Below are 25,101 nucleotides of genomic sequence, written 5' to 3'. Positions count from 1 at the left end.
CCCCACCCAAGTCACAAATCACACATGCCCTGGACATACCTGACCTGCAGGACCTGGTCACCTCGAGGGGGTGGGGGCGTGTCCAGCAACGCAAGCGTCCGCCACAACACAAGTGGATGTTGACGCGAACCGGCAACACAACAATACCGGTACGTACCGTACCCACGCCTTAAGAGCGTGGGTACGGGTCGTACCACGCCCACCCCTACGTCACCCCAACAATGGCGGTACGGCCCGTACCCACGTTCTAAAGGCCTGGGTACGGGCCGTACCAGCATTGTTGGGGTGATGTAGGGGTACGCGTGGTACGACCCGTACCCACGCTCTGAAGGGCTGGGTACGGTGCGTACCCTTGGGGGTCTGCACCATACCCAGGCCTTCAGAGCGTGGGTACGGGTCGTACCACGCGTACCCCTACATCACCCCAACAATGCTGGTACGGCCCGTACCCAGGCCTTTAGAACGTGGGTACGGGCCGTACCGCCATTGTTGGGGTGACGTAGGGGTGGGCGTGGTATGACCCATACCCACGCTCTTAAGGCGTGGGTACGGTACGTACCCAGGCCTGCAGATCGCGTGTACGGGAATGTACGGAGCGTACCCCCACCCGTGTATGAATGGAGCGTACCCACACCCCACCAGTGTATGTACGGAGCGTACCCCCACCCGTGTATGAATGGAGCATACCCACACCCCACCAGTGTATGTACGGAGCGTACCCCCACCCGTGTATGAATGGAGCGTACCCACACCCCACCAGTGTATGTAAGGAGCGTACCCCCACCCGTGTATGAATGGAGCGTACCCACACCCCACCAGTGTATGTACGGAGCGTACCCCCCACCCGTGTATGAATGGAGCGTACCCACACCCCACCAGTGTATGTACGGAGCGTACCCCCACCCGTGTATGAATGGAGCGTACCCACACCCGTGTATGTCCCGAGCGTACATGCCCAGACACAGGAGGGGTGGGTGCAGTGTCCTCCCAACAGTGCCCAGACACAGGAGGGGTGGGTGCAGAGTCCTCCCAGCAGTGCCCAGACACAGGAGGGGTGGGTGCAGAGTCCTCCCAGCAGTGCCCAGACATAGGAGGGGTGGGTGCCTATCACTCCCAGCAGTGCCCAGACATAGGAGGGGTGGGTGCCTATCACTCCCAGCAGTGCCCAGACATAGGAGGGGTGGGTGCAGAGTCCTCCCAGCAGTGCCCAGACATAGGAGGGGTGGGTGCCTATCACTCCCAGCAGTGCCCAGACACAGGAGAGGTGGGTGCAGAGTCGTCCCAGCAGTGCCCAGACACAGGAGGGGTGGGTGCAGAGTCCTCCCAGCAGTGCCCAGACATAGGAGGGGTGGGTGCCTATCACTCCCAGCAGTGCCCAGACACAGGAGGGGTGGGTGCAGAGTCCTCCCAGCAGTGCCCAGACACAGGAGGGGTGGGTGCAGAGTCCTCCCAGCAGTGCCCAGACACATGAGGGGTGGGTGCAGAGTCCTCCCAACAGTGCCCAGACACAGGAGGGGTGGGTGCAGAGTCCCCCCAGCAGTGCCCATGGAAAGAAAAGGGTGCAGTACCCACAGATACAATGCCCACAATTGTCAGTCAGGTGCTCAAAGACCCTGCAGAACACGTAACATGTGTGCAAGGCTGGGAGTACACACATGCATAGTGTGTAAAAGGGAACATGTCCACATGAAGTAACTTCAATATACTCCACACACAAGTACAGTGACCACCAAGGATGCCACAAATGATGCAAGTGGAGACATTGCCCAGCATGCATGGCCAAAGTTGAACGGATCCGTCACACACCAAGGATATGTAGACACAGCTCAGCACAACATTTAGGAAACACCCTGCAGGGAAGATGTCAGGGTCCACAGAGGAAGGAACACACCTTGGGACAATGTCACCATGCAGTAAGAGCTTACATGAACAAAGTTATTTCGCAAATACCTTGTGATGGCACACAGATACCAGGGTCCACCCCATGAGCAGCACACTACTACATTTCCCAGACACCTAACACATTATCCCCACCCCAAATCATGGAGCAGCACCACCAACAGCAATACCAGAAAAGCAGTAGTGTGCAAAGGGAAAAAAATATTGCTTTATTCAGCATTAAAAAAACATTTGTTATTAAAAGTTCAATATGTACAAGGCCCATAGGGCAGTCCATAGTACAATTCCTGGTGGGGGACACATAGGGACGCGTGTCCCCTAGCTTGCCTGCACAGTTCATACCTCCTTTGCTTCCACAGTGGGGGGGCATCATGTGGGGGGGAAGGACCAGGCACCGCAGGGACAGGAGGGGCAAGGGTAGGTGTTGTGGGTGCAGGGACGGAGGACTCCACCACAGGGGGTGGAGCAGCGCCAAAGGTGGAGGTGAGAATGGCGCTGCACACGGTTGCAAGGTCCTCCAGCGTCTCCCCTGCACCCGAAGGACCCACAGGCCCCAAGGAGGGGGGGGTGTCGGAGGGATGGGTCGCAGCGCTACTGGGGGAGGGTGTGGACAGGGGGGGGACTCAACTACCCTGACCGGGGACTCCTTCGACCGCTTGCGGGGTGGTGTCACACTGGGGTTCAGGGACAGAGCGGCCAGGAAGGATTCTTTGGTGGAATCTTGGCCAGGAGAGCTGAGGGGAGTGGATTTGGAGGGAGTGGGTTGTGATGAATGTGGACTCCCACTGTGGCTGCGTGTCTTCCGTTTGCCCCCCGACCCAGTGGGTGTGCCTACTTCACCCTGTGTGTGCGAGACAGGAGGTGTGCGCTTGGCCTTCCCTGGTGGTGTGGTGCCTGTGTCTGGTGGGGTGCGTGCATGGGTACGTCTGGGTGTGCTTTGGACAGGCATGGGAGTGGGAAATGTGGATGGTGCAGGGGTAGGGGGGGGACGTAGCGCTGCAGGAGACCCACTGCTGCAGTCAGTGTCGAGTCTATGGACCTCAGCAACTGGCGTTGGTCAGACTGCGCAGCTGAGATGCCCTCCATGTATGCCTCCATCTGGGTGAGCACTCGTGTGTGGCCATGGAGGACATTAAGCATCGCAGTCTGACCAACCTGCAACTGGATGTCCACAGGCTCAGCATTCGCGGCAGCAGTGGAGACAGGGGCAGGGGGTGCGGTGCCTGGCAAGAAGGAGACACGTGGTGACCTAGCACGGCGGGAAGGGACCAGAGCAAGTGGGAGGCCGGTGATAGGAATCGAGGGGGCGGGTAGAGATCGAGTGCTGCTGTCAGCTGTGGGAGCAGCCTCGCCCCCTCTGGGAGCTCAGCCTCGGACCCGTCAGCGTCATAGTCGGTGGTGGTACTGGACAGGTCCTCCGCCTCACTCCCCTCGGCCTCCGTGCCAGTCGATGCGCCAGACAAGACAGCACTGCTGCCACTGGTGCCTGCTCCCTCCTCATGGTCCGTGCCAGTGTCTCCCTCGGAGTCCCCCGACGATGCTGTGGGCAAGGCGAAGAGACAGGAAATAATCAGACACCTGTATACATATGTCACATGAGTCAAATCTACATAGGTCACAGTGCATAGCCTGAAAAGCAACATGAGTAACATCTACAACACAAGGTACGTATGTAGGCCCTGCAACACACAGCTGGTTGACCCACCATGCCACTGAGAAACAATGGAGAGCATGACCCAACAGCAAATTACTTGATATCAAATTGGACAGAGGAGCCAGGCTCTGTGGACAATCGTGCACAGCATCTGTACCACACAGCGTTGCCAAAAAAGGGATGAGCAGGAACCATGTCTATTAACTTTTTGCACATGCTGCAAAGCTAATACATTAAAACATCCCCAACATGACTGGGTCACTGCACCTTGAGTGTATGTCCAGACAAACATCACACACAGGCCAGACCTAGCAGGGAGACTTCAGATTTGGACATGTATGTCAGGATCTGATCATTACCGCGCCTACCGAGGCCAAAAGAACTACATTACCCAAGAGCCTCAGCGACCAACAGGATATAGGGAGCGCGGGCGCGCAGGATGTTGTGCGTAATTTTGAACTTTTGGATTTGTTCCCTACCTCGGCGATGAGTGGAGGAGGGCGGAAGCGGAGCGCCGCCAGGAATACGGCGTTGGACTTTGGACTGGGAGGAAGACGCGAGCGGCCAGACGAGCGGCAAGACCGTGAGTACGCAGCGTATAAGATGCTGCGGGACCGAGCTTCGCTCCAAGTACGTCTCCTATCGAGAGACAGATAGGTGAGTTGCGGGGCAACTCTTTGAGGACATGTTCATCAGCTGCCAGGTGAGAGAACCGCTGTTGGGTGCATGACAAAACATTAAGTATCGGGGTGTGGCAAACGAGGAAGGAACACCGGTGAAGGAACCGGGTGTTCGCGGGAGAGCGCCGCCGATACAAATTTCGAATCACATAGCAACGGAAGGGAGAAACCTTACGTTGCCTATTTACTTTGTGGGGAAATATCCGAGCCACAGGTGCAGGCAAAAAAGCCATCCTGGGATTATTAGTCGCTGGGAAATCCGAAGAGGAAGGGAATACGAGGAGAAGTATATCTCGAGACTAAGGGGTACGGTGTTTGGAGAGCTTCATTATCTCCAGTGGAAACTTATGCTTTTGGTTCTTTTTTCGAGACAGTTCTTTGCTCACAGGGAGTTACCGAAGGAGGTCCGCCACCCCGGACAAGCCTCTATATGTACGGGTATGCAAGAGTTGGGCTGGCAAGCGCTGCGTGTAACTTGTTGAGCGTAATGGGTGTGATAATATCTGTCTTCTTTGCTTGATAGGTCTGACGAGGGTAGTTGGCGAGCCGGCTTTGTTCCGGTGTTGTGGCCTTTGGTTGATCCAGGTACCTACACTTCCTAGCGAGACCATACTGAGAGTAATGGTGATTATCGTATTTTATTCCTGTCTGTTTTGTTTTTGCAGATCCTTTATTCCACTGCTGTCCCTTCCCTTTCCTTTCCCCCGCCTGATCTTTCACACACCCAGTTCCCTTCAGTGGTTGGGTGTGGGTCATATCTGGAGGTGGACCTATTTTCTGCTGCAACCGGATCCTGCGAAGCTGGGCTTGACAATGTAGGCCTTGCCCGCACAAACCACCCCCTACCTGAGACAATGTGATTGAGACAGAGGAAGTACTTACACCTCTTACTCTGGGATAAAAACACATGGCCTGCACTAAATCCTGATTGTACACAAACTACCCCTGGTGCGCCTGTCCACATATATCATTGACAATCAACCATCATCAGATTGTCGTTCCAAGACACACAGGCACTGCCCACTGTGAGTATGCACAAGCAAAATTGGGTCACACTGTACAGTGGACACATGTAGCACAGTTTACGTCAATACAGATGAGGCCAGGGTACAATGCCACAGAGCCCAACCTATGCCGAAGACACAGAGAATGTCCACATTGTTGGATGACACACATGATACCTAGGAAAAGGTGCCCCAGGGCACGGTAGTGGCCACACTCCTCCATGGTCCTGGATGGATATGACTGCAACTGAAGCAACCGTCCCTGCACTATGCATTACTCCCACTCATGCACATGTCAGAGGGCACAACATTGGACATGCATGCTGGAAGGCAGTACACTTTTAAGACACACTCCTATGTTGGGACTCAGCATCAGTGCCAACTGACATGGACCCCACAATGACTGAACTGGCCAGGGCACAGCCAAGGTCCCAAAACCTGTTACACTCCACCCCCACACATGATGCTGCAAGCATTGGGCACTTGGATTAACTGCCAGCCTAGATTACCTTGTGCAAGAGTGACTACACACAGACCAGGGAACACATGGCAAGGAGGGGAAGGGAGGAAGAACAGCACCGGTTTACTTTGGGGAAATGGTTATGCACTGCACATGTAAACCCTGGCAGTGTATCCATGCAACTGCGCACTTCCAAAAGCTGGTGACACACAACAAACACACATGTACCTACCCCCTTCCTGCTGCTGCTTCTCCTGTAAGCGCCTATCCAAGTCGGGGAAGACCACCGCCAGCACACGCTTATGGATGTGGGTCAGACGCCGGCGCCCACGGTTCTTCCGGCTCTCAGGTGAGTCCCCCAGCAGGACCCGTGCAATCCTCCTCGTCGAGCACCGGATATACTGCCAGCGTTTCCTCACCTGGGCTAGGCGCCGCTTCCGACCCTCCGTCATCCTCACGGCACTGACGGCTTGCTTCCATATCTCCCCCTTGGCATGGACGCCTACCTGTGAGGATGCAAAAGTGAGAATACTTTAATTCACCTGAGCAATGACACAGAGACACACATATTAACAATTTGTCTTGTTTGAACAGGCCATGGTATGCAGGCAACTCATTGCACATTTGTCATAGGGACATAATCCACTGTGGAAGGCAAAATGCACTACGTGGCATTGAAAGTACACAGGTGGCATGAGGGGTGCCACACAATCAATGATCCTGGATCACACTGTGCATCACAAGCTACACAAGGATTATGGACAGCACCTCAAAGCAGTCACATGCCCCAGCCCACTGACACAACCTCAGCAGAGTACACAGACACACACAGGCACAGGACAATCACCTGCCATTGCCAACTGCGGGTACAAAGCTCACTCTGCCCATGTGCCACTAGACTGGGGGGTGTCACAGGTGTGGGGCTGGCTCAGCACGGCAGTCACACAGCACTGCTTCCTGCTCACATCACATGGGCAGGGTATATCCATCCCTCATGCAGCTGGTGTGCAACACTCCCCATATGCACTCACCCACATGACAGGGGACTTACACACACATACCAATGTCCAGGGGACGAACACATCATTTGGACACTCACAGCACAGGTACGCTAAACAAACACACATCTATGGGTACTGTCACCTGTCACACTGGGGGGACCACAGAATCACATCAGGACTGTAGCAACAACATTCCCAGGAGGAGTAGCCAGGCAGAATGTGGCATGCACTATGCATTTATTGTCACAGTAAGCACAATGCAAGTGAGGAGTGCACACAGGAACTACAGCATGCTCTGCATGGGAGACATGAGGCCTTCACCACCCTGGGACCCACTCTAAACAACATTGCATGTCTGTCACACAGGGACACAATGCCAGAAGTCACAGTCACAAAAAAGGGGCACAGTCTAAGCTAGTGGAGTCTGCACTCACCTGCTTCCCTGGTCGACCATACAGCATGGTGTACTGTGGGAGGATCACATCCACCAACGCCATATTCTCCTCCATGGTGAATGGCTGGGCCCTCTCCACAGACCTGGACATGGTGCCAGAGGAATCACGAGCAGCAGCAGTGTTGTGGAATGAAAGGATGTGCAGGCAAGTGCTCTCTCATGGGACCTGGCTGCCTTATATTTGCCTTGCTGGCCTGTTTCATTTACAGGAGTACAGAGTGATTGGTCAGTCACATTAGCATCCTACGTTTCCTCCAATCCCTTTAAACCTACCCCAGTGAGTGGCTTTGCATGGTTTAAAAATTGAGCATGATGTCAAGTCAACAACCACTTTGCAACAAAGTATATTGTTTCCAACCGACTTCTGCTGGCCACCTGATGCAATAATTCAAACTTTAAACTCGGATTCCATGACAACCAGCATGCATTTAGGCCCTTATACTTGTCCCTCATGTGTCCCCTATGTTATTTCAATATTTACACACAGGTACGGTCCATTCCATGGCCCTAGGGCACCCCAAATGCAGTGATACAGACCGTACACGCGTGTGTAGGGTCCCTATCACTATGGGAGTGCTGGCGTATGCGTACGCCATAGTGATACGGACCGTACACGTGTGTGTAGGGTCCCTATCACTATGGGAGTGCTGGCGTATGCGTACGCCATAGTAATACAGATCGTACATGCATGTGTAGGGTCCCTATCACTATGGGAGTGCTGGCGTATGCGTACGCCATAGTGATATGGACCGTACACGCGTGTGTAGGGTCCCTATCACTATGGGAGTGCTGGCGTATGCGTACGTCATAGTAATACGGACCGTACACGCGTGTGTAGGGTCGGCCCATATCACTATGGTGTACGCATACGCCAGCACACCCATAGTGATAGGGACCCTACACACGCGTGTACGGTCCGTATCACTATGGCGAACGCATACGCCAGCACTCCCATAGTCATAGGGACCCTACACAAGCGTGTACGGTCCGTATCACTATGGCGTACCATACGCCAGCACTCCCACAGTGAAAGGGACCCTACACACGCGTGTACGGTCCGTATCACTATGGCGTACGCATACGCCAGCACTCCCATAGTGATAGGGACCCTACACACGCGTGTACGGTCCGTATTACTATGGCATACGCATACGCCAGCACTCCCATAGTGATAGGGACCCTACACACGCGTGTACGGTCCGTATCACTATGGCGTACCATACGCTAGCACTCCCATAGTGATAGGGACCCTACACACGCGTGTACGGTCCGTATCACTATGGCGTACGCATACGCCAGCACTCCCATAGTCATAGGGACCCTACACACGCGTGTACGGTCCGTATCACTATGGCGTACGCATACGCCAGCACTCCCATAGTGATAGGGACCCTACACACGCGTGTACGGTCCGTATCACTATGGCGTACCATACGCCAGCACTCCCATAGTAATAGGACCCTACACACGCATGTACGGTCCGTATCACTATGGCGTACGCATACGCCAGCACTCCCATAGTGATAGGGACCCTACACACGCGTGTATGGTCCGTATCACTATGGCGTACCATACGCCAGCACTCCCATAGTGATAGGGACCCTACACACACGTGTACGGTCCGTATCACTATGGCGTACGCATACACCAGCACTCCCATAGTGATAGGGACCCTACACACGCCCTCAGAGCGAATGTACGGTGCGTTTCACACCTGACAGTGGTGACAGGCGGCACACAGACAGGAATAGAGCTGTCATACTTGGCCAAGGCTGGACATCAAGGCATTGTCTGTGCAGTACTACATGTGTCGGGCACAGGTGGGTCAGGCTGTGATGTGGCACTTTACTCCTGAGGTGTGAAGCAAGTAAAAGTATGATGAGCTGTGTACACGTCATGTGTGATGGTGCCCTATGTGCCACACATCCCCTTCACTCCTTTGACATGTGTGCATGTAGTACAGACTTGTTGAGCCATGCGTCACTGGCATGGCACAGTCACCGACACCTGCAACTGTCCCCTGATGCCAGGTACACGGAATATTACCCCTGACATGTGAATGCCCGCGTTGCACGCTGTAACTATGTCATGTGTGTGTCATGTGTTCCCATAGGTTTGCTGTAGGTGTTTGGTCAAATGCATCTGCAGTTGCTGCAACCAACATGTGTCTGTGTGTAGATGGGCATGGCACACTGTTACGCACACCAGCCCACATGTGTAATCCGACGTAAGGTGTGTATGTATGCATCGACACGGAGTTTCAAAACAAGGACATATCTGCATACTCTCAATGTATGTGTGATCAGTCTTGACATGTACTCCTTCATGGCAAGGTGTGTGGTCTGTCCTTTTTCTATGACATGTGACCTGTGCCTCTAGTGTTCCGCAACCTGTCTGTACAATAAACATCCTTCTTCTGCACATATGTGGATGTCTGTAACTCCTGTAATGCGTCTTCCTGTTCACTTACACTGGCCCACAGCTAGTTTCATGGCATGGCATATTGAGGTTGAGAATCAACGTTTGTAGCTGGCTCTTGGTAGGAGTGTCACCTGCCTGGCATACGTGTCCAGGGCATATTGCACAGAGCTGACTCTGTATGTAGCATATGTGTATTGCCTGTTGAACATGTGCTCAGTACATTGACATTGGTGGTGTACTGTACTCACTCTTCGTTGTCCCTTCAAATTCACTGCAGGGCTCCGCCTCTCCCTCGACCAATTCCGGACTTGGCTGACCTGAGGGAACATGACTGTATACGCCGCTACCGCTTCCCCCAACATTTGATTGAGGACTTGACGACACGGCTGGCACCACACCTCCAACCTCTACACAGGTATCCTACTGCACTGACACCCAAGATGAAGGTGATGGCAGCCCTACATTTCTTTGCCACGGGTACCTTTCAACATACCATTGCTCATGTTGGTGGCATGTCCCAAACCATGTTCAGCCGTGTTCTGCATGATTTTTTAGAGGCCATGTTGGATCACCTGGATGAGTTCATAAAATTCCCAACTCCTGAGCAGTTGACAGGTGTCAAGCGTGAGTTCTATGCCCTGGGAGGGATGCCCCATGTCATTGGGTCCATAGATGGAACACATGTGGCTTTGGTACCACCACAGGCACAGGAGGTAGTGTATAGGAACCACAAGCATTACCACTCCATTAATGCCCTTGTGGTGTGTCTTGCCAACATGGTGATTTCACATGTCTGTGCTCGTTTTCCAGGATCAGCACACAATGCCTACATCATGAGGCGTAGCAGGGTGCCTGAAATGATGCTGCAGCTGCGCAATGAACGAGCATGTATTGTTGGTGGGTATACTCTGGCAGTCCTGTATTTAACTTCATCTTCCTGTCTTACTGCTTCTCCTGACCCACTTTTGTCCATGATGTTTCCATCTAGGGGACGCTGGCTATCCCAACATGCCATGGCTGATCACGCCTCTCCGCAACCCCAGCACGGCTGCCGAGCACCGCTACAACAACGCCCATGGGCGGACCAGGCGAGTGATAGAGAGGACGTTTGGCCTCCTAAAGAGCCGATTCCGTTGCCTCCACAAGACCGGTGGCGCACTCCCATATGCACCGGTGAAGGTCTGCAAGATCTTCCTCGTGTGCTGCATGCTGCACAACATGGCAGTGGAGAAAGCTGTGCCACTCATTCTGGATCCAGATGAGCAGGACCATCCACCTGTGGAGGATGAAGGGCTTGGTCACGAGGCAAGTGATGTGGAGGAGGAGGAGGCGGTAGAGGACATCCGGAGTCGGCTCATACGCAACTTCTTTGCTTAGTGGTGAGTTCCAGTGTCTGAGTGTGCACGCATTGGGCCGTGTGTGGCATGTGTTGCAATGTGTGTGTCCATCTGCATGTCTGCCAAGTGAGTCAGAGGTGTGTTTGGATGTGTCACTCAAGTGATGGTGCAATAGAAGAATGTTTTTCCAGAGTCATCATTGTCACCTAGCATGTTGACAACCTTATACGTGTCGAGTACATGCACATGCATGCGGATGTGCTTCTTTTGGCTGACTTCTGGTGTGTCTCTCATCCACAGGTACTTGCGCATGCTGTCTGCTGGTGGCATTGTTGTGCTCCTGCTATTCCTCATGAACACAGCAACATGTGCTGAATCAGCGTTACATGCACGGACAAGTTTGAAAATCTCCTTAGGGTAAGGGATGCAGCACGGCTTTTTGGGAGTGGTATTTGTTTTGAATGTGTGTGCACTGCTCCTGTTCATGTTTGGATACTTTACATACATGTAGAATCACCATGGGGCACATGACATGGAGCTGAATTCACCTGAATTGATGGTCTGACTTGGTGACAGTCATCTGTAATGGGATTGTGGATTGTGATGAAGCCATCGATGTGTGTAACACTGCCCTCGGAAACATACGGGTAGCACCGGGTTGACATGGTGTGTGAATTCCCCATTAGAGGCTCAATGGTGTATAGCAGCCTCTCCGTGAGCAGCAGGGGGAGTTTAGCTGTAACCCGTCACTTGTGTGCCAGTTCTATGGATTTCCAGCATCTGTGGTGCAAAGGGGGGTGCCAATGTTGGTCCCACGTGTTCATCCACATGACCTGTGTATGTGTTGACAGAGTTGCATTAGCATTCCGACACACATGACTAATAAAGGTGTCCCTCTGCCTCCAAGGTGCCTCATCTCTGTCAATCGTGGTCTGTTGCCACTGTGCATGCGGCATGTCTGGCATAGTTCTCAGAGATGGTGCATATGAGTCTATGTGTAGAGTAGCAAGATGCAAGCTGTTTGTCAGGGATTAGAATCTGTATTGTGCATGATGTCCATGGCTGTGTAGGTATTGTGGCATGTCAGTCTCCACGACGGCCACTGTGCTGCATGTGCATCCATTGTGTGTGTGTGTGCCATGTTGAACCAGACATTCCTTCCTTGACATACACCTTTTGCATAGTTCCTTCCTGAGATCCTTGTCTTTGTGTGCTACTTGTGGCATTGATTTCTTGACATGGCGCATGCTGCTGCAGGCCCTGCAGCAAGGGCACCCAGTGTCCACGCAAACGAGCTGGTGTTCATCATGGATTGCCTGCTGACATGTGCTATGCTGATCAGCAGCATCTGTGCCTCATGCTGCAGCACACTCTGCATTATGCACAAGATCCCCAGTTCCATCCACCTCAAGGCAAGAGAGACCATCCCTCAGGTCAACTACGACATCCGTGTCTAATCCTACCCTGCACTCTACGGACATGTGCGTTACAACTCCCATGATACTTGTCCACATCCACATCCAGGGTGCATCTGAACGGCTCTGCTTCTACATCCGGCGACCAGGCCACATCAATGTCCAACAGAGATGGGGGGAATGGATCACTGCCAGCTGCAGGATGACCTTCTCAATCCATGCACACACTCAGGATGCAGCCCACAACCACAACACAACCTTGTGGCACTGTGATCCAACACCCCATTGTGCCATCTCCATGCATCCAACCTTGGCCGGCCCACCATTCTCCACCTCCACCTGACTCAAGCATGCAGGACATGGTTCTGCCACGTGTCTACACATACCTGGGAGTAGCACCCCAGGACACTCCACATGATCCCTGACCTCTGCGCATGACTGTTGCTCTTCTAAATAGGTCTATAGGCACAGTTGTGCGGGCACCCCCTCAGCTGGTTGGGCCCATCACGGGTGAGTATAGTGCTCCATGTCTGTATTGGATGATACATTGTGACCCATGTGTGTCCTGTGCCAGACTCAGACCCCAGGGTATGGATGGTTGGAGTTTCTTCTGAAATCAGGCATGGTTGACTTTACAACACACACATGTAGTGGAATAATGCAAAATGACGGCATCATCTCGTGATTGTGATGATTTTTATTTGTGGTGGGGTACGTGTTTGGGGGGATGACAAGAGGTGCTTGGCGGGAGTGTAGAATCCAAAGTTCACAGGGGGAGTTGGTATCCTTGCCATTGGAAGTCATCAGAGTCTATGCCACAGTCTTTGTCAACATTGGTCAGACAGTGACCAGCAAGGCCATGTGGCAGAGAATGTCATTTGCTGATGTGCTGCTGTTGGGCCACAGGGCCAGGTGCCAGGCCAGGTGACCTGGGAGATGGTGATGTTCCGCTGACCTCACGGTGTTTTGCGTGGACGACCCACCTTCCTGTGGGGACCCTCAGAAGCAGGCCGTGACGATGCTTGTGATGCTCCGTCGGATGAATCCTCCTCCTCCTGATCCCTCCCTGTGGGTGGTGATGTTCTTCGCCTGGTGGTACAGGGAGGGTTGCCCATGTTTTCGGCAATCCGACGGAGTACACGGGTCATGTCCGTTTGCACCGCCACGAGCTCAGCCTGTCTTGCCTCCATCCGTCCTTGGTGTCGCTGTTGACAGGCATGTTGCTCATCCTGCAGGGTCTTCATCTCCTCGAGGGTCCCCTTGATGTCTGTGAGGGTGGACGCAATCTGGACCATGCCCCTGGCGTCACGCCGGTATGTGTCCAGGATGTTGCTGACGTGTGACATTACCAGTTCCTGAGCCAACTGGTCAGGTTCGCGCCTCCGCCGTCCTCCACTCCCACCACCCCTGCCCACTTGCACCTGGCCTGCCGTTGTGGGCACATCGGGTCTCCGGGACCCCTGAGGGATGGCATTTGCGGTGTCGCCTGCCTCCTCCTGGGTGCCCGGAGAACCTTGTCCCTCCTGGACAGACTGGCTGTGTTGTTGTGTGCGGGCAGGGCTCCTGGGTGTCTCCTGGGATGTGGCAGGAATGGGGGTGGTGGTTGGCACAGTTGTACCTGATGCAGGTGCTGCAGGTGGTTGGACACCAGAGGGGCCAGGTTGGTCTGGGTCATCCATGGAGTGGTGAGAGTCGTCGCTGCCGGTGGGGTCCTCTTCACGCAGAGCCTGGTCCTGTGAGTGGGGGGAGATCGACGACGTTGACCTGTGTGTGAGAGAGACAATGTTAATTGTGTTACATGCGACATCCATGTTTCATTCATTTTTGAGTTGGCACAGTTCCTCTGGGTGGTTGGCTTTGGCTTGCATTCCTCTCACAGTGCACTTGTGCATGGGTATGTCCCTTTGCCACAGCTTTCGACACTTTACCTATGTGTGACACAATCTTAGTTGATGCATCTTTTTGGAACGCAGTCAGCAGTGTAGTGAGCGGGCGTAGCAAGCCATGCAGAGCCGCCTTACGTGTTGTACTGTACGTGGCCAAATTGTGTTTTTTCCATGCTATTTGAGAATGCAGGTAGGTAACTTAAGCATTTGTGACAGGGTTCTGACAAACACAGTGGGTGGGTATACTGGGTGTAAGGTTAGGTTTGTGCCTGCAGCACGGATGTGCTCGTGCACAGATTGACACATGGGCCAGTGTTTATCAAAGGTTGAAGGGGGGTTCACGCACTGCCAAACCTTGTCTACATGCACACAGTCCACCTGCTGACGAGCGGACATGGCCCCACCACCCAAGGGTGATTTGGTCTCCCCCTTTCTCCCTCCCTCTGTCAGCCTCCTCCCTCTGTCCATCTCCCTCTGTCTCCCTTTCTCCCTCCCTCTGTCACCCTCCTCCCACTGTCCGTCTCCCTCTGTCTCCCTTTCTCCCTCCCTCTGTCAGCCTCCTCCCTCTGTCCATCTCCCTCTGTCTCCCTTTCTCCCTCCCTCTGTCACCCTCCTCCCACTGTCCGTCTCCCTCTGTCTCCCTTTCTCCCTCCCTCTGTCAGCCTCCTCCCTCTGTCCGTCTCCCTCTGTCTCCCTTTCTCCCTCCCTCTGTCACCCTCCTCCCACTGTCCGTCTCCCTCTGTCTCCCTTTCTCCCTCCCTCTGTCAGCCTCCTCCCTCTGTCCGTCTCCCTCTGTCTCCCTTTCTCCCTCCCTCTGTCACCCTCCTCCCACTGTCCGTCTCCCTCTGTCTCCCTTTCTCCCTCCCTCTGTCAGCCTCCTCCCTCTGTCCGTCTCCCTCTGTCTCCCTTTCTCCCTCCCTCTGTCACCCTCCTCCCACTGTCCGTCTCCCTCTGTCTCCCTTTCTCACTCCCTCTGTCAGCCTCCTCCCTCTGTCTGTCTCCCTCTGTCAACCTCCTCTCTCTGTCTCCCTTTCTCACTCCCTCTGTCAGCCTCCTCCCTCTGTCCGTCTCCCTCTGTCAACCTCCTCCCTCTGTCCGTCTCCCTCTGTCTCCCTTTCTCACTCCCTCTGTCACCCTCCTCCCTCCCTCTGTCTGTCTCCATGTGTCCACCTCTGTCTCCGTCCCTCTCTCTCCCCCTCTCCCTCCCTCTGTGTGTCACCCTCTGTCACCTCAGCCCAGCTTCCTGGGCACACACAGTTTGCAGGTCTTTCAAAGGCCATTGGCTTGTTCATGTGGGTTTGTTTCTTATCTCCGGGCACCCATTGGGCGGAGTGTCTGAGTCTGCGCTGCTGCTGTGGCGGTGTGTGCTGACACTCTTTCAGAGTGATGCGTCTTCATTAGCTGCTGTTATGTGCACATTGTGCCTTCATACCCATGTCATCCTGCAACGCGCCCACCATTAGCAGGCAACACAGTACTGTGTGGGGACACACTGTTTGTATGGCTGTGCCCTAGGCCATATGGGCTGAGGGCATTGTTGTGTGCTTCAGAGTTGCTCTATGTTAGTTTTGGGGCCCACCCTCCCGCCATCGGGGACATCCTGTCTTGTGTTGGTGTTTTGTGTGGTTGTGACTTGGCATGGCCTTGCTTGGGGCATGGGGCATGGAGGCGCTAGTGGCATGTGTGTGTTTTTGGAGTGTGGTTGTGTACGGTACTGGCTTTGGGGGGGTTGCGTGCATGATTGGTATTTTGGTTGTGTATGGCGTTCCCCCCATGTGAGGTGAGTTGTTTGTGTACTCACCAGGCTCTCGGACTCCTTCTACTCCGTCTACTCCCACCGGCGGCAGCGTGGCCATCACCTTCTCCTCCCAGGGATGGTAGTGTACCGGTCTGCGGGGCGGCCCTCCTCCAGTGATGTTCCCCTGGTTGTGATCGTCCGTCATTTTGCGGCGGACCGTCCTCCGCAGATCGTACCACCTGGCTTGGCACTCATGCCTGGTCCTTCTGGTGGACCCAACAGCATTCACAGAATTGACAATCCTCTCCCACATGGCTTATTTTTCGGCTATGCTGGTCCGTCTGACCAATGTTCCAAAGAGCTGTGGCTCGACTCTGACGATTTCGTCGACAAGGACCTCCAGCTCCTCCTTTGTGAACTTTGGATTCTTGTTAGTGGGCATGGTGTGGGGTGTGGGTGTGGATGGTTGTGGGGGTGTGGGTGTGGATGGTTGTGGGGGTGTGAGTGTGGTTGTGCAGGTGTGTGTGTGTGAATGTGATGAGGGTGTGTTTGTGATGGTGGTTGTGTGAAGGAGTGCAAGTGTAAGGTGTATTGATGGATGTAGTATGCTGCAGTGCGTTGTCTCTGTGGTCTGGCAGTAGTGGATCTGTTGCAAAGGATCATGGTTTGTGTGTGCTGGGCCTTTTTATTGGTCCATTTGTGGGTGTGGCTGTGTTTGTACTTTGGGTGGGTGTGTTATAAGGAGTGGTTGTGTTTTGGGCCTCTGTTTAGCTGTTTGTCAGTTGCAGGTCAGTGTATAGGATGTATTTGGGCTTGTTGGACATGTTTTGTGGTGTTGTGTGCATCGAATTGACTCTCCTTGTGTTGTTTTGCTTTGTCCTGGTTCAGTACGAGTGTTTTTGGCGTCTGTACGGTGCGTAGTTGTACAGTGCTGTCCTTTGCTATGGCTTAGTACGACTCGTACATGCGCGATGTTGGGTGAGGGTGCTGGTGTAGGGGCCTGGGGTAGGGTGCGTACAGACACGGGCAGGGTTTTGGTCCGCACCGTCCATCGGTGGTGGTGTTTCGCACCGTACATACAGGGGGGGCTGGGTGTACGCTCCGTACATACACGGGTGGGGGTACGCTCCGTACATACACTGGTGGGGTGTGGGTACACTCCAATCATACACGGGTGTGAGTACGCTCCGTACATACACTGGTGGGGTGTTGGTACGCTCCATTCATACACGGGTGGGAGTACGGTCCGTACATACACTGGTGGGGGTACGCTCCGTACATACACTGGTGGGGTGTGGGTACGCTCCATACATACATGGGTGGGGGTACGGTCTGTACATACACTGGTGGGGTGTTGGTACGCTCCGTACATACACGGGTGGGGGTACGGTCCGTACATACACTGGTGGGGGTACGCTCCGTACATACACTGGTGGGGTACGCTCCGTACATACACGGGTGGGGGTATGCTCCGTACATACACTGGTGGGGGTATGCTCCGTACATACATGGGTGGGGGTACGCTCCGTACATACACTGGTGGGGTGTGGGTACGCTCCATTCATACACGGGTGGGGGTACGCTCCGTACATACACAGGTGGGGGTTCGGCGCGTACATCCGCGGCCGGGGGGTGTTTGGCGCGTACATGCGGGGGCTGGGGGGGGTTCATTGCGTACATACGAGGGCTGGGGGGGTGTTCTGCGCGTACATACGGGGTCTGGGGTGGGGTGTTCGGCGCGTATGCGGGCACATGTCTCCATGGTTGCTATAGGAGTTCGGTCCGTACGGTGTTTTTTCCATACGGTTGTAAAATCGAAAGGACGGGACTGATCGTACTTGCGCGGTCGGACTTCATTTTTCCGATTCATACGGTAAATCGTCCGGGGATGTGTCGGACACATTTTCCGACCCGAGGACGTGTGGGGAAATTTTCCCGATGCGATTCGTATGGACTTTTTCCCATGCGAATCGTACTTGTCAGTTTGTACGCTACTTGTACGATTCGTACGGAAAAAAATCCGGATACGATTCGTACGGGGGAAATTTTTCCAGGATCGGAATCGGCCCCTATGTGTCCAACCCAGTTTACAGGAATGCAGAAAAACCGAAATCTGTCTGAGGGATTCCTCTGTCTCATCTCCTCATGTTTCACCATTCATTCCTGGGTCTCCCAAAATGGAACCCATAGTCTGCCAAGTATTGCACCACCCACAGGCACACACACTTCCCAGCACTGTTTTCCCCATGTACTATACCGCTCACAGGGACAAATACACCCAACACATGCATTTAATATGCATGCACTGCATAGTGTTGCATTATCCCTGCACTGTACCATCCCCCCGGCACATATACACCCAGTGCAACTACATCACTCCTGCACTGCCCAGCACTCCACATCAAACCGATGTAGGTTAAGGGGTGAGTTGTACACATAGCAGCAGAACTCTAAATTAGTGACCCTGTAGGCCTCTCCCCAGTGAATCAGATTAACAAGGACCTGTTCACTCCTACTGATCACTATAAGGAATGCAGCCACCACCGCCCTTGTGCTGCTTCATTCCGATGAAGGAAGTAGTCTTTCACTATTACGAGGGTAGCACTTTAGGCACCCTTCCGAGTCCATGAGACAGGCTTATGTAAAAGTACAAACGCATGATCCATTTCTGTCTATGACAACAAAAATCAGCATTAGAGATCCAGAAATCAGTGCAGTTGGGACGCACAATAGACATTATGCATGATGAGCAAACTACCACTGCCAAAGTATAAGTCACAATAGAAGGGAGGAGCATGCTGCTAAGCTACCAAACAATGGAAAGACTGTAACTGATCCATTTTGCACTCAGTGTCCACGGGACAGAACTGGAATGCTTGCTGGAAGAGCTTCAGGGCCTTTTCCAAGAAATCGGCTGTTGAAAGGGAAGCTAGTACAACTCCATATGGACCAGTCCCTACAGTCTTTGGCTCTGTGCCATTGCCGGGTGGCCTTCCAGTTCTGCCTGAAAGTAGAGGAAGAACTTCAAAAGGTGGCAGAAGACATCATCAAAAGGGTGAAAGAACCTACCTTGTGGGTCTCCCACTTTGTAATTACTCGCAAGCCAAAGAAACTAGGAGAGATGAGAATGCATATCGACATGCGCCCCCGCAATCATCGGATCTAAACTAAACAGGAGAGACACTTAACCCCAACTGTGAATGGCCTGGTGATCGAAATCAATGGATCATGTTGGTTTGCTAAAAAGGACCTATGGTCAGGATACCACCAACTCATGCTGGAACCGGGGCCCTGCTATATTACCACATTCTCAACGCATTTAGGCCTCCTCATATAGAAGAGCCTGAACTTTGGGATCTTCAGTGCAGCCACGGATTTCCAGGAACTGATCGGGGAGGTGCTAGGGTGGCTCACAGGGGTCCTCAATGTCAGCAATAATATATTAGTTCATACCCCAACATTTATGGAACATTTTCCATGCCTCTGAAGTGAATTTCAAAGATTCAGTGACTGTAGTCTCACCCTCCATAATGAACAATGTAAATTCCTGTAGGGTAGCATCAGCTAGTTTGGGGTACTAGTTCTTCGAGGATGAAGGGGCCCCAGATCTGGCAAAGGTGGGAGACACACCATAAGAATCAGCCCATTCATAGGTGACAGCTGTGCAAAGCTTTCTAGCAATGGTTAACTACTGTGCCTCTTTCACCAAGAAACTGACCACATGTACATCTCCTCTATAGGAGCTCACAAAAGAGTCCATTCACTGGGTGTGGAACGACAAGCATTAGAAGACGTTGCAAAGAACCAAGAGTCCCTTTTTGCAGATACCATGCTGGCAAACTTTGACCCCAGAAAAATCTCAGACCTGACAATGGATGCCAGCCGCATAGGGTAAGAGCTGTTCTTTCTCAAAAGGAGGCCTGCGATGAGTAAGTTCCAGTAGCAAAGGTGCGCCCTCACCCCCACAGAACAGCAGTATTCGCAGATTGTAAAAGAGACCACAGGCATTCAATGGGGGTGTCTGTATTGATATATCTACAGACATCCGTTCATTGTCTACACAGACCATAAACCTTCATCCCATTGTTTAAAGATTCAGCATCCAAACCGCTACTCCTGATAGAAAAATTGATATTACAACTACAGGAGTATTCTTACCCAGTTGAATACAAGCTGGGTGCTCAGAACCCAACAGACTATTTGTCACCCATGAAGAAGACACAAGAGATCAAGAAACAGAGGTGTGCGTAAGACTAGTTGAACTGGTTACAGCAAAATCTTGGACACTGCTGATATCACTTGACGAGATCCTGAAAGTCACAGAAGCAGATAGTTTCCTATAATTGGCAGTGGAAAACACCCGAAAAGGAGACTGGAAGATCCTGAAGGCAAATGTGTCACATTGGACACCAGACGCTTGACAAATTCTGGCATCCTTCTATCATGTCCGACATGAGCTGGCTGTCCCTGCTGAAGGTTGCCTCCTTTGATGCCTTGACTGGTGATTCTTCACAGCCTGACTAGGCAGATTGTCCATCTGGCACATGGAGTGCACTAGGGCACGCTCAAGACCAATATCTCAATTAGGAGCCAAATTTGCTTCCACAGCAGAACTAAATGGTGGTAGAAACTGTTCAGCCATGAGAGATTTGCCAAGCTATGGAGAGCCCTGAGCCCCCTCCACACTATTATCACAGAGGCAATTCCCCAGTCATCATGGGTGTGGACTAGCACTGACTTCAGGAGCATGTCAAATGGCCGCAACATGTTTGTGGTGATTGATGATCACTCCAAGAACCTTGAGGTGGAAATTATTTCTACCACTACTGCCAGCGAGGTAATCCCAAAATTTGAGAAAATCATGGCTATCCTTGGATTCATCCAGGAGATCCATATTAACAATGGTCCCCTGTTCCAGGGGCAGGAACTAGTGGACTACTTCAGATTTGTATAGATCAAGCATCACAAGATCAAGCCCTGGTAGCCCCAATCCAATTGTGAAACAGAAGGGTTTATGAGCACTTTGTCAAACGAAATCCGCATTGTTCAACCCACCAACCAAAATGTAGAGTGAGCCATTTGTTCCTTCCTGAGATAATACCATCAATCTCTGCATGTGACCATGGGCCTCACCATAGGTCTCGCCTGCCTGGGCCAGAGGGTGGTACACAGAATCCCACATCATCTGGAAAGGCTACGAAAGTGGCTGTCAGGAAACCTGACTTACCACCACTGGGGGAGAGAGAATGCTGTGGTCAGCAGGCACTGACGGGAAAAAGAAAAGTAGAGAACTGTAGGTGGGAGAGATGTGGGTAAAAAACAGATATCCAAGGAGTAAGTTCACTATTCAATGAGCATCATTGAGGGTCACTCAGATACAGGGCATTCTTATCTGCTCAGAGAAGGGCTTAATGGTTTTGATAAGGTTCCAAAGCCACAGCCCGGCCTTGCCAGGGTTAGAGGACGTCAACAACTCAACAGCCGGTAGTGAGTGTCCCAGTGGTAGTACTGAGTTTGCTGAAGAAAATGTGCTGCCGCCAACCAACTAGCAAACTGGAGTGATGACTGGATGAACTGATTCCAGCCAGGAAGTTCCAACCCAGAGGGAGGTCTCTTTAGAAGCAGTTATAAGTCACCAAGAGGATCATCACTGAGGCCATCTCTGCGCAGACCTAACCCCTTTGCAGAAGTACCTTGATTTTGTGCAGGAAACAGCTGGTGTTTGAGGTCAGGGCGTTTGTACTGAATGCTTGAACAATATTATGTGGGCACAGTTTGTGTGAAATTTTGTTTGTTATGTTTTTGGGAGTAGTGTAGTAACGTGTGGTGCAATACAGGGTTTGTAAGAAGGTATGAGCCATGTGTACCCTGTGGATTTGATTTGTTTGGTTTGCTCCACGTGACTTCAAGTCACCAATAAAGGGGTGTCCTGCAGGTTAGACTCAATTACATAAAATAACTGGTGTCTCTGCTAAATTATAGGCAACACTACAGATACTGGCCAAGTGTGCAGAGAGTGAGCGAGTTGGCTAGATTGGCATACTGTGATTGCTGTCCAAGCAACCTAAGCCCAAATCTCTAAGGGGCTTATTTATGATCCCCGTACAACACTTTTGCGCTGCCATTGCGTCACATTTCATGATGCAGTGGCGGCGTAAATAATGCACCACGTTGCACCATATTTACAAAGTGACTCATCTAGGCAGATGCGTCACTTTGTATACCCCTGTGCCACATTATATATGTGTCAGGTATAATGTATGCAGGGTGGGCGTTACCCCACATGAAAGCCTCGTAGAAGTGGTACAGTCAAATCTATCAGATTTCACTGCGCCACTTCTAGGACGCCACTGCATCAAAACCTTATGCCTGCATCCTAGCAGGTGTATGGGTGATGCAGTACAATAGTTATAGGCCCCCCATGCATTGCTGTAGTTGCGTCATGCTTACAACATAACACCAGCAATGCAATAGTTTTGCGCCGACAGGTACGTCAGGATTCCTGATGAATCTGTCAATCCTTGCGACATGGAGTGCCACACAGTAAATAGGGCGCATCCTTGGTGTCGGAAGGAGGGAGCAGTGAAAAGTGTTGCATCGCTGTTTTATCGCAGCGATGCAATACTTTTCATAAATGAGGCCCTAAATGATTTGCAGCACAGGTGCCTGGGTGCCATGAATCGTGGCTTGGGCAGACAAACAACCATTAACTTAATTGTTCTCAGGGAGTCATTCTAGATGAAAGACAGGACATACCCAGTGACCCCACAGTCTGCAACCCCGACAAGAAGGATAGAAGGCATCGGGGAAAGTGCAAGAACTGATGGCACTAGCTTGGGTGGCATGGCTCACCCAACCCCACCAACACTGAATATACATCTCTTTTATCTGACATATACACGTATGTTGTAAGGGGTATGCCTACCGCTTACATACTTGACAACTCCATGTACGGAAAGAGGTAGAGCACAGATGATGCCACTTCTTGGTAATTCAATCGCAAACTCATTGACCTTCCATACATTGATATGGTGAATGTTGAAACCCCTAGCACTTGACCCCCTTCGCATCTAAGCTTTACAAAGGACTTCAGAATTAAGTCAATAGGAAAGTTTAAGGAGAATAGTTTCCTTTCTGTCCCAGCAATGAATGAAGTTTGATGGATTTTTATGAAGACACAGAAGGAAATACATTACAAACATTGGCAATTCCCTGGTAAAATTAGAATGGATTTTGTTAAACAGGAAAATTGGAGTTAGATGCAAATTCGAGTTGCCAAAAACTGAAAGCACCTATCCTCTATCGATGTTCGACCCAAAAAAATAGAAGTAAATAATGCATTTTGGTTTTTTTTCCAACAAGTCCCCATCGGCTGAGGTATCTGTCTTGTCGTTTTTGAATATGGGAATTTGCATTTCTGGTTTGAAATACTTCTGTACACCAGAGTGGAGGCTTCAGGGCTAACGAGGTCTTTGTATCAACACGCTTCTGAGATTTGAATGCCAGGAAAGCTGCTAGCTTTTCATTGGAAATATATACAAATGTTTTTCTCCCCACTTCAGGTGATTAGGCGAATGCCTGAGTTCCTCACCCCAGTGGTATATTATTGCACACTTGTCTGCTATCTGCACCTGCTTGGTCCATCCTTCGAAGATCTTGCTGGAAGAGGAATTGAAGATGAAAACGCTTGATGCATTGAAGGACGTCATCCCAGGGACAGAGTGCTTGATTGGGATACTCCTGCATGCACTCATAGTTGGCGTAAATGTTCTAGACTGGAAGAGGAGCAAAAAGCTGAACATCAGCGATACAATCCTAATCAGCCTGTGCGTGGTCAGGTTATTCCTGCTTTCCACCAAGTTGGTGCAACATGCCATCTACCTGTCTCCCCTTGCTCCTGATGCTGATGAAACTGTGGATAGGGTTTTGTTAGCTGTAGATATTAGCCTCGGCTACATCTGTTTCTGGTTCACCACGTGGCTGTATGTGTTCTACTGTGTGAGGATTGCCAGTTTCACCCACCCGGTGTTCCTCTGGCTCAAGGAAAGGATCCCTGGGCTGATACCCCTTCTGATGCCATGCTCTGTGGCGATATCATTGGTGTTGAGTCTACCAGTTCCATGGTATTTCTATCACATGTGCTACTTCAATAGCAGCGACGATACCAGCATCAGCGAGCCCAATTGGCAGGATCCTGGAAGTTTCTATGGGTACGGCTGCTATGGTGAGGGAATGATCTATGTCTATACAGTGGGGTATGCACTACCTTTCTTCATCTTCTGCATCTCGTCAAGTCTCTTGGTGGCATCCTTGGGCAGGCACACCTGGCAGATGGGGCAGAACAATGATGTTGGTTTGGGAGCCTCTCACAAGAAGGCTCACTACCGGGCTGTTATGAGTGTGCTGGCTTTCACCTTCATCTTTGTGGTCTATTTCATCATGCTCGTTTTCCAAGCCATCAACAGCATAGCAGAACAAAGTTGTTGGGAATGGATCTCCCCCATAGTAGAAGTGGCTTACCCTTCTGCCCACTGTGTTATCCTGATCCTCAGTAACTGCAAGCTTAGAGCGGTGGCAAATGCCATACTCGGTTGTGTGAGCTGTAAGGCTAAGCAGAGTGCTTCCAGCAACAATTCGCAAATTTCCACCCAAAGGACATCTGCACATTAATTCAATTCAAAATACTTTGACTAAATGCCAACTACTTAATCATATAGAACAGCATTTCTTAGCCTTTGGTCCATGCACACGTGCAGGTTCACAAATCAAAAGGTCTGCGACTATTTAGAAAATTGAATAGAATTAGCATATATATATATCTTTTAAAGATGGATAGATGGATAGATGGATGGGTGGCTAGATGGATGGATGGATAGATGGATGGAAGGGTGGATGGATGGATAGATGGATTTTCAGCCTGATCCCGAGTCCACGCTGGATACAGCATGTTCCACTTCTAACAGGCTTCGAATCTGCTGGGGGGTCCTGATAACACAACCAGCAAGGTCAAGACTCGTCACGTTTCTCGGCTGACACGAATGAAAGCACTTTAACTGAAACTCTAGATTTGCTCGAGTTGTCTCCAATATGGACTGTAGATTAGTTAGAACGTTTACAGCAGCTCATAAGAGACCGTGCACAAGCACTGCCCA

General features: G+C 51.7%; 1 protein-coding gene across 1 annotated transcript; it reads left to right on the top strand.

The window, feature by feature from the left end:
- Nucleotides 1-23,626: 23,626 nt before the first annotated feature.
- LOC146802314 (taste receptor type 2 member 40-like) lies at nt 23,627-24,619 on the top strand. The gene has a single exon (XM_085623745.1). The coding sequence runs from the start codon at nt 23,627-23,629 to the stop codon at nt 24,617-24,619; it is 993 nt and encodes a 330-aa protein (XP_085479871.1).
- Nucleotides 24,620-25,101: the final 482 nt, after the last annotated feature.

Source organism: Triturus cristatus, chromosome 8, assembly GCF_964204655.1.
Source record: "Triturus cristatus chromosome 8, aTriCri1.1, whole genome shotgun sequence".
Taxonomy (NCBI): domain Eukaryota; kingdom Metazoa; phylum Chordata; class Amphibia; order Caudata; family Salamandridae; genus Triturus; species Triturus cristatus.
This window is presented reverse-complemented; position numbering and strand designations above follow the sequence as displayed.

What these genes read in the sequence shown, in the direction of transcription:
- LOC146802314 (XM_085623745.1), top strand. Translation starts at nt 23,627, where the DNA reads ATGAAAACGCTTGATGCATTGAAGGACGTCATCCCAGGGACAGAGTGC.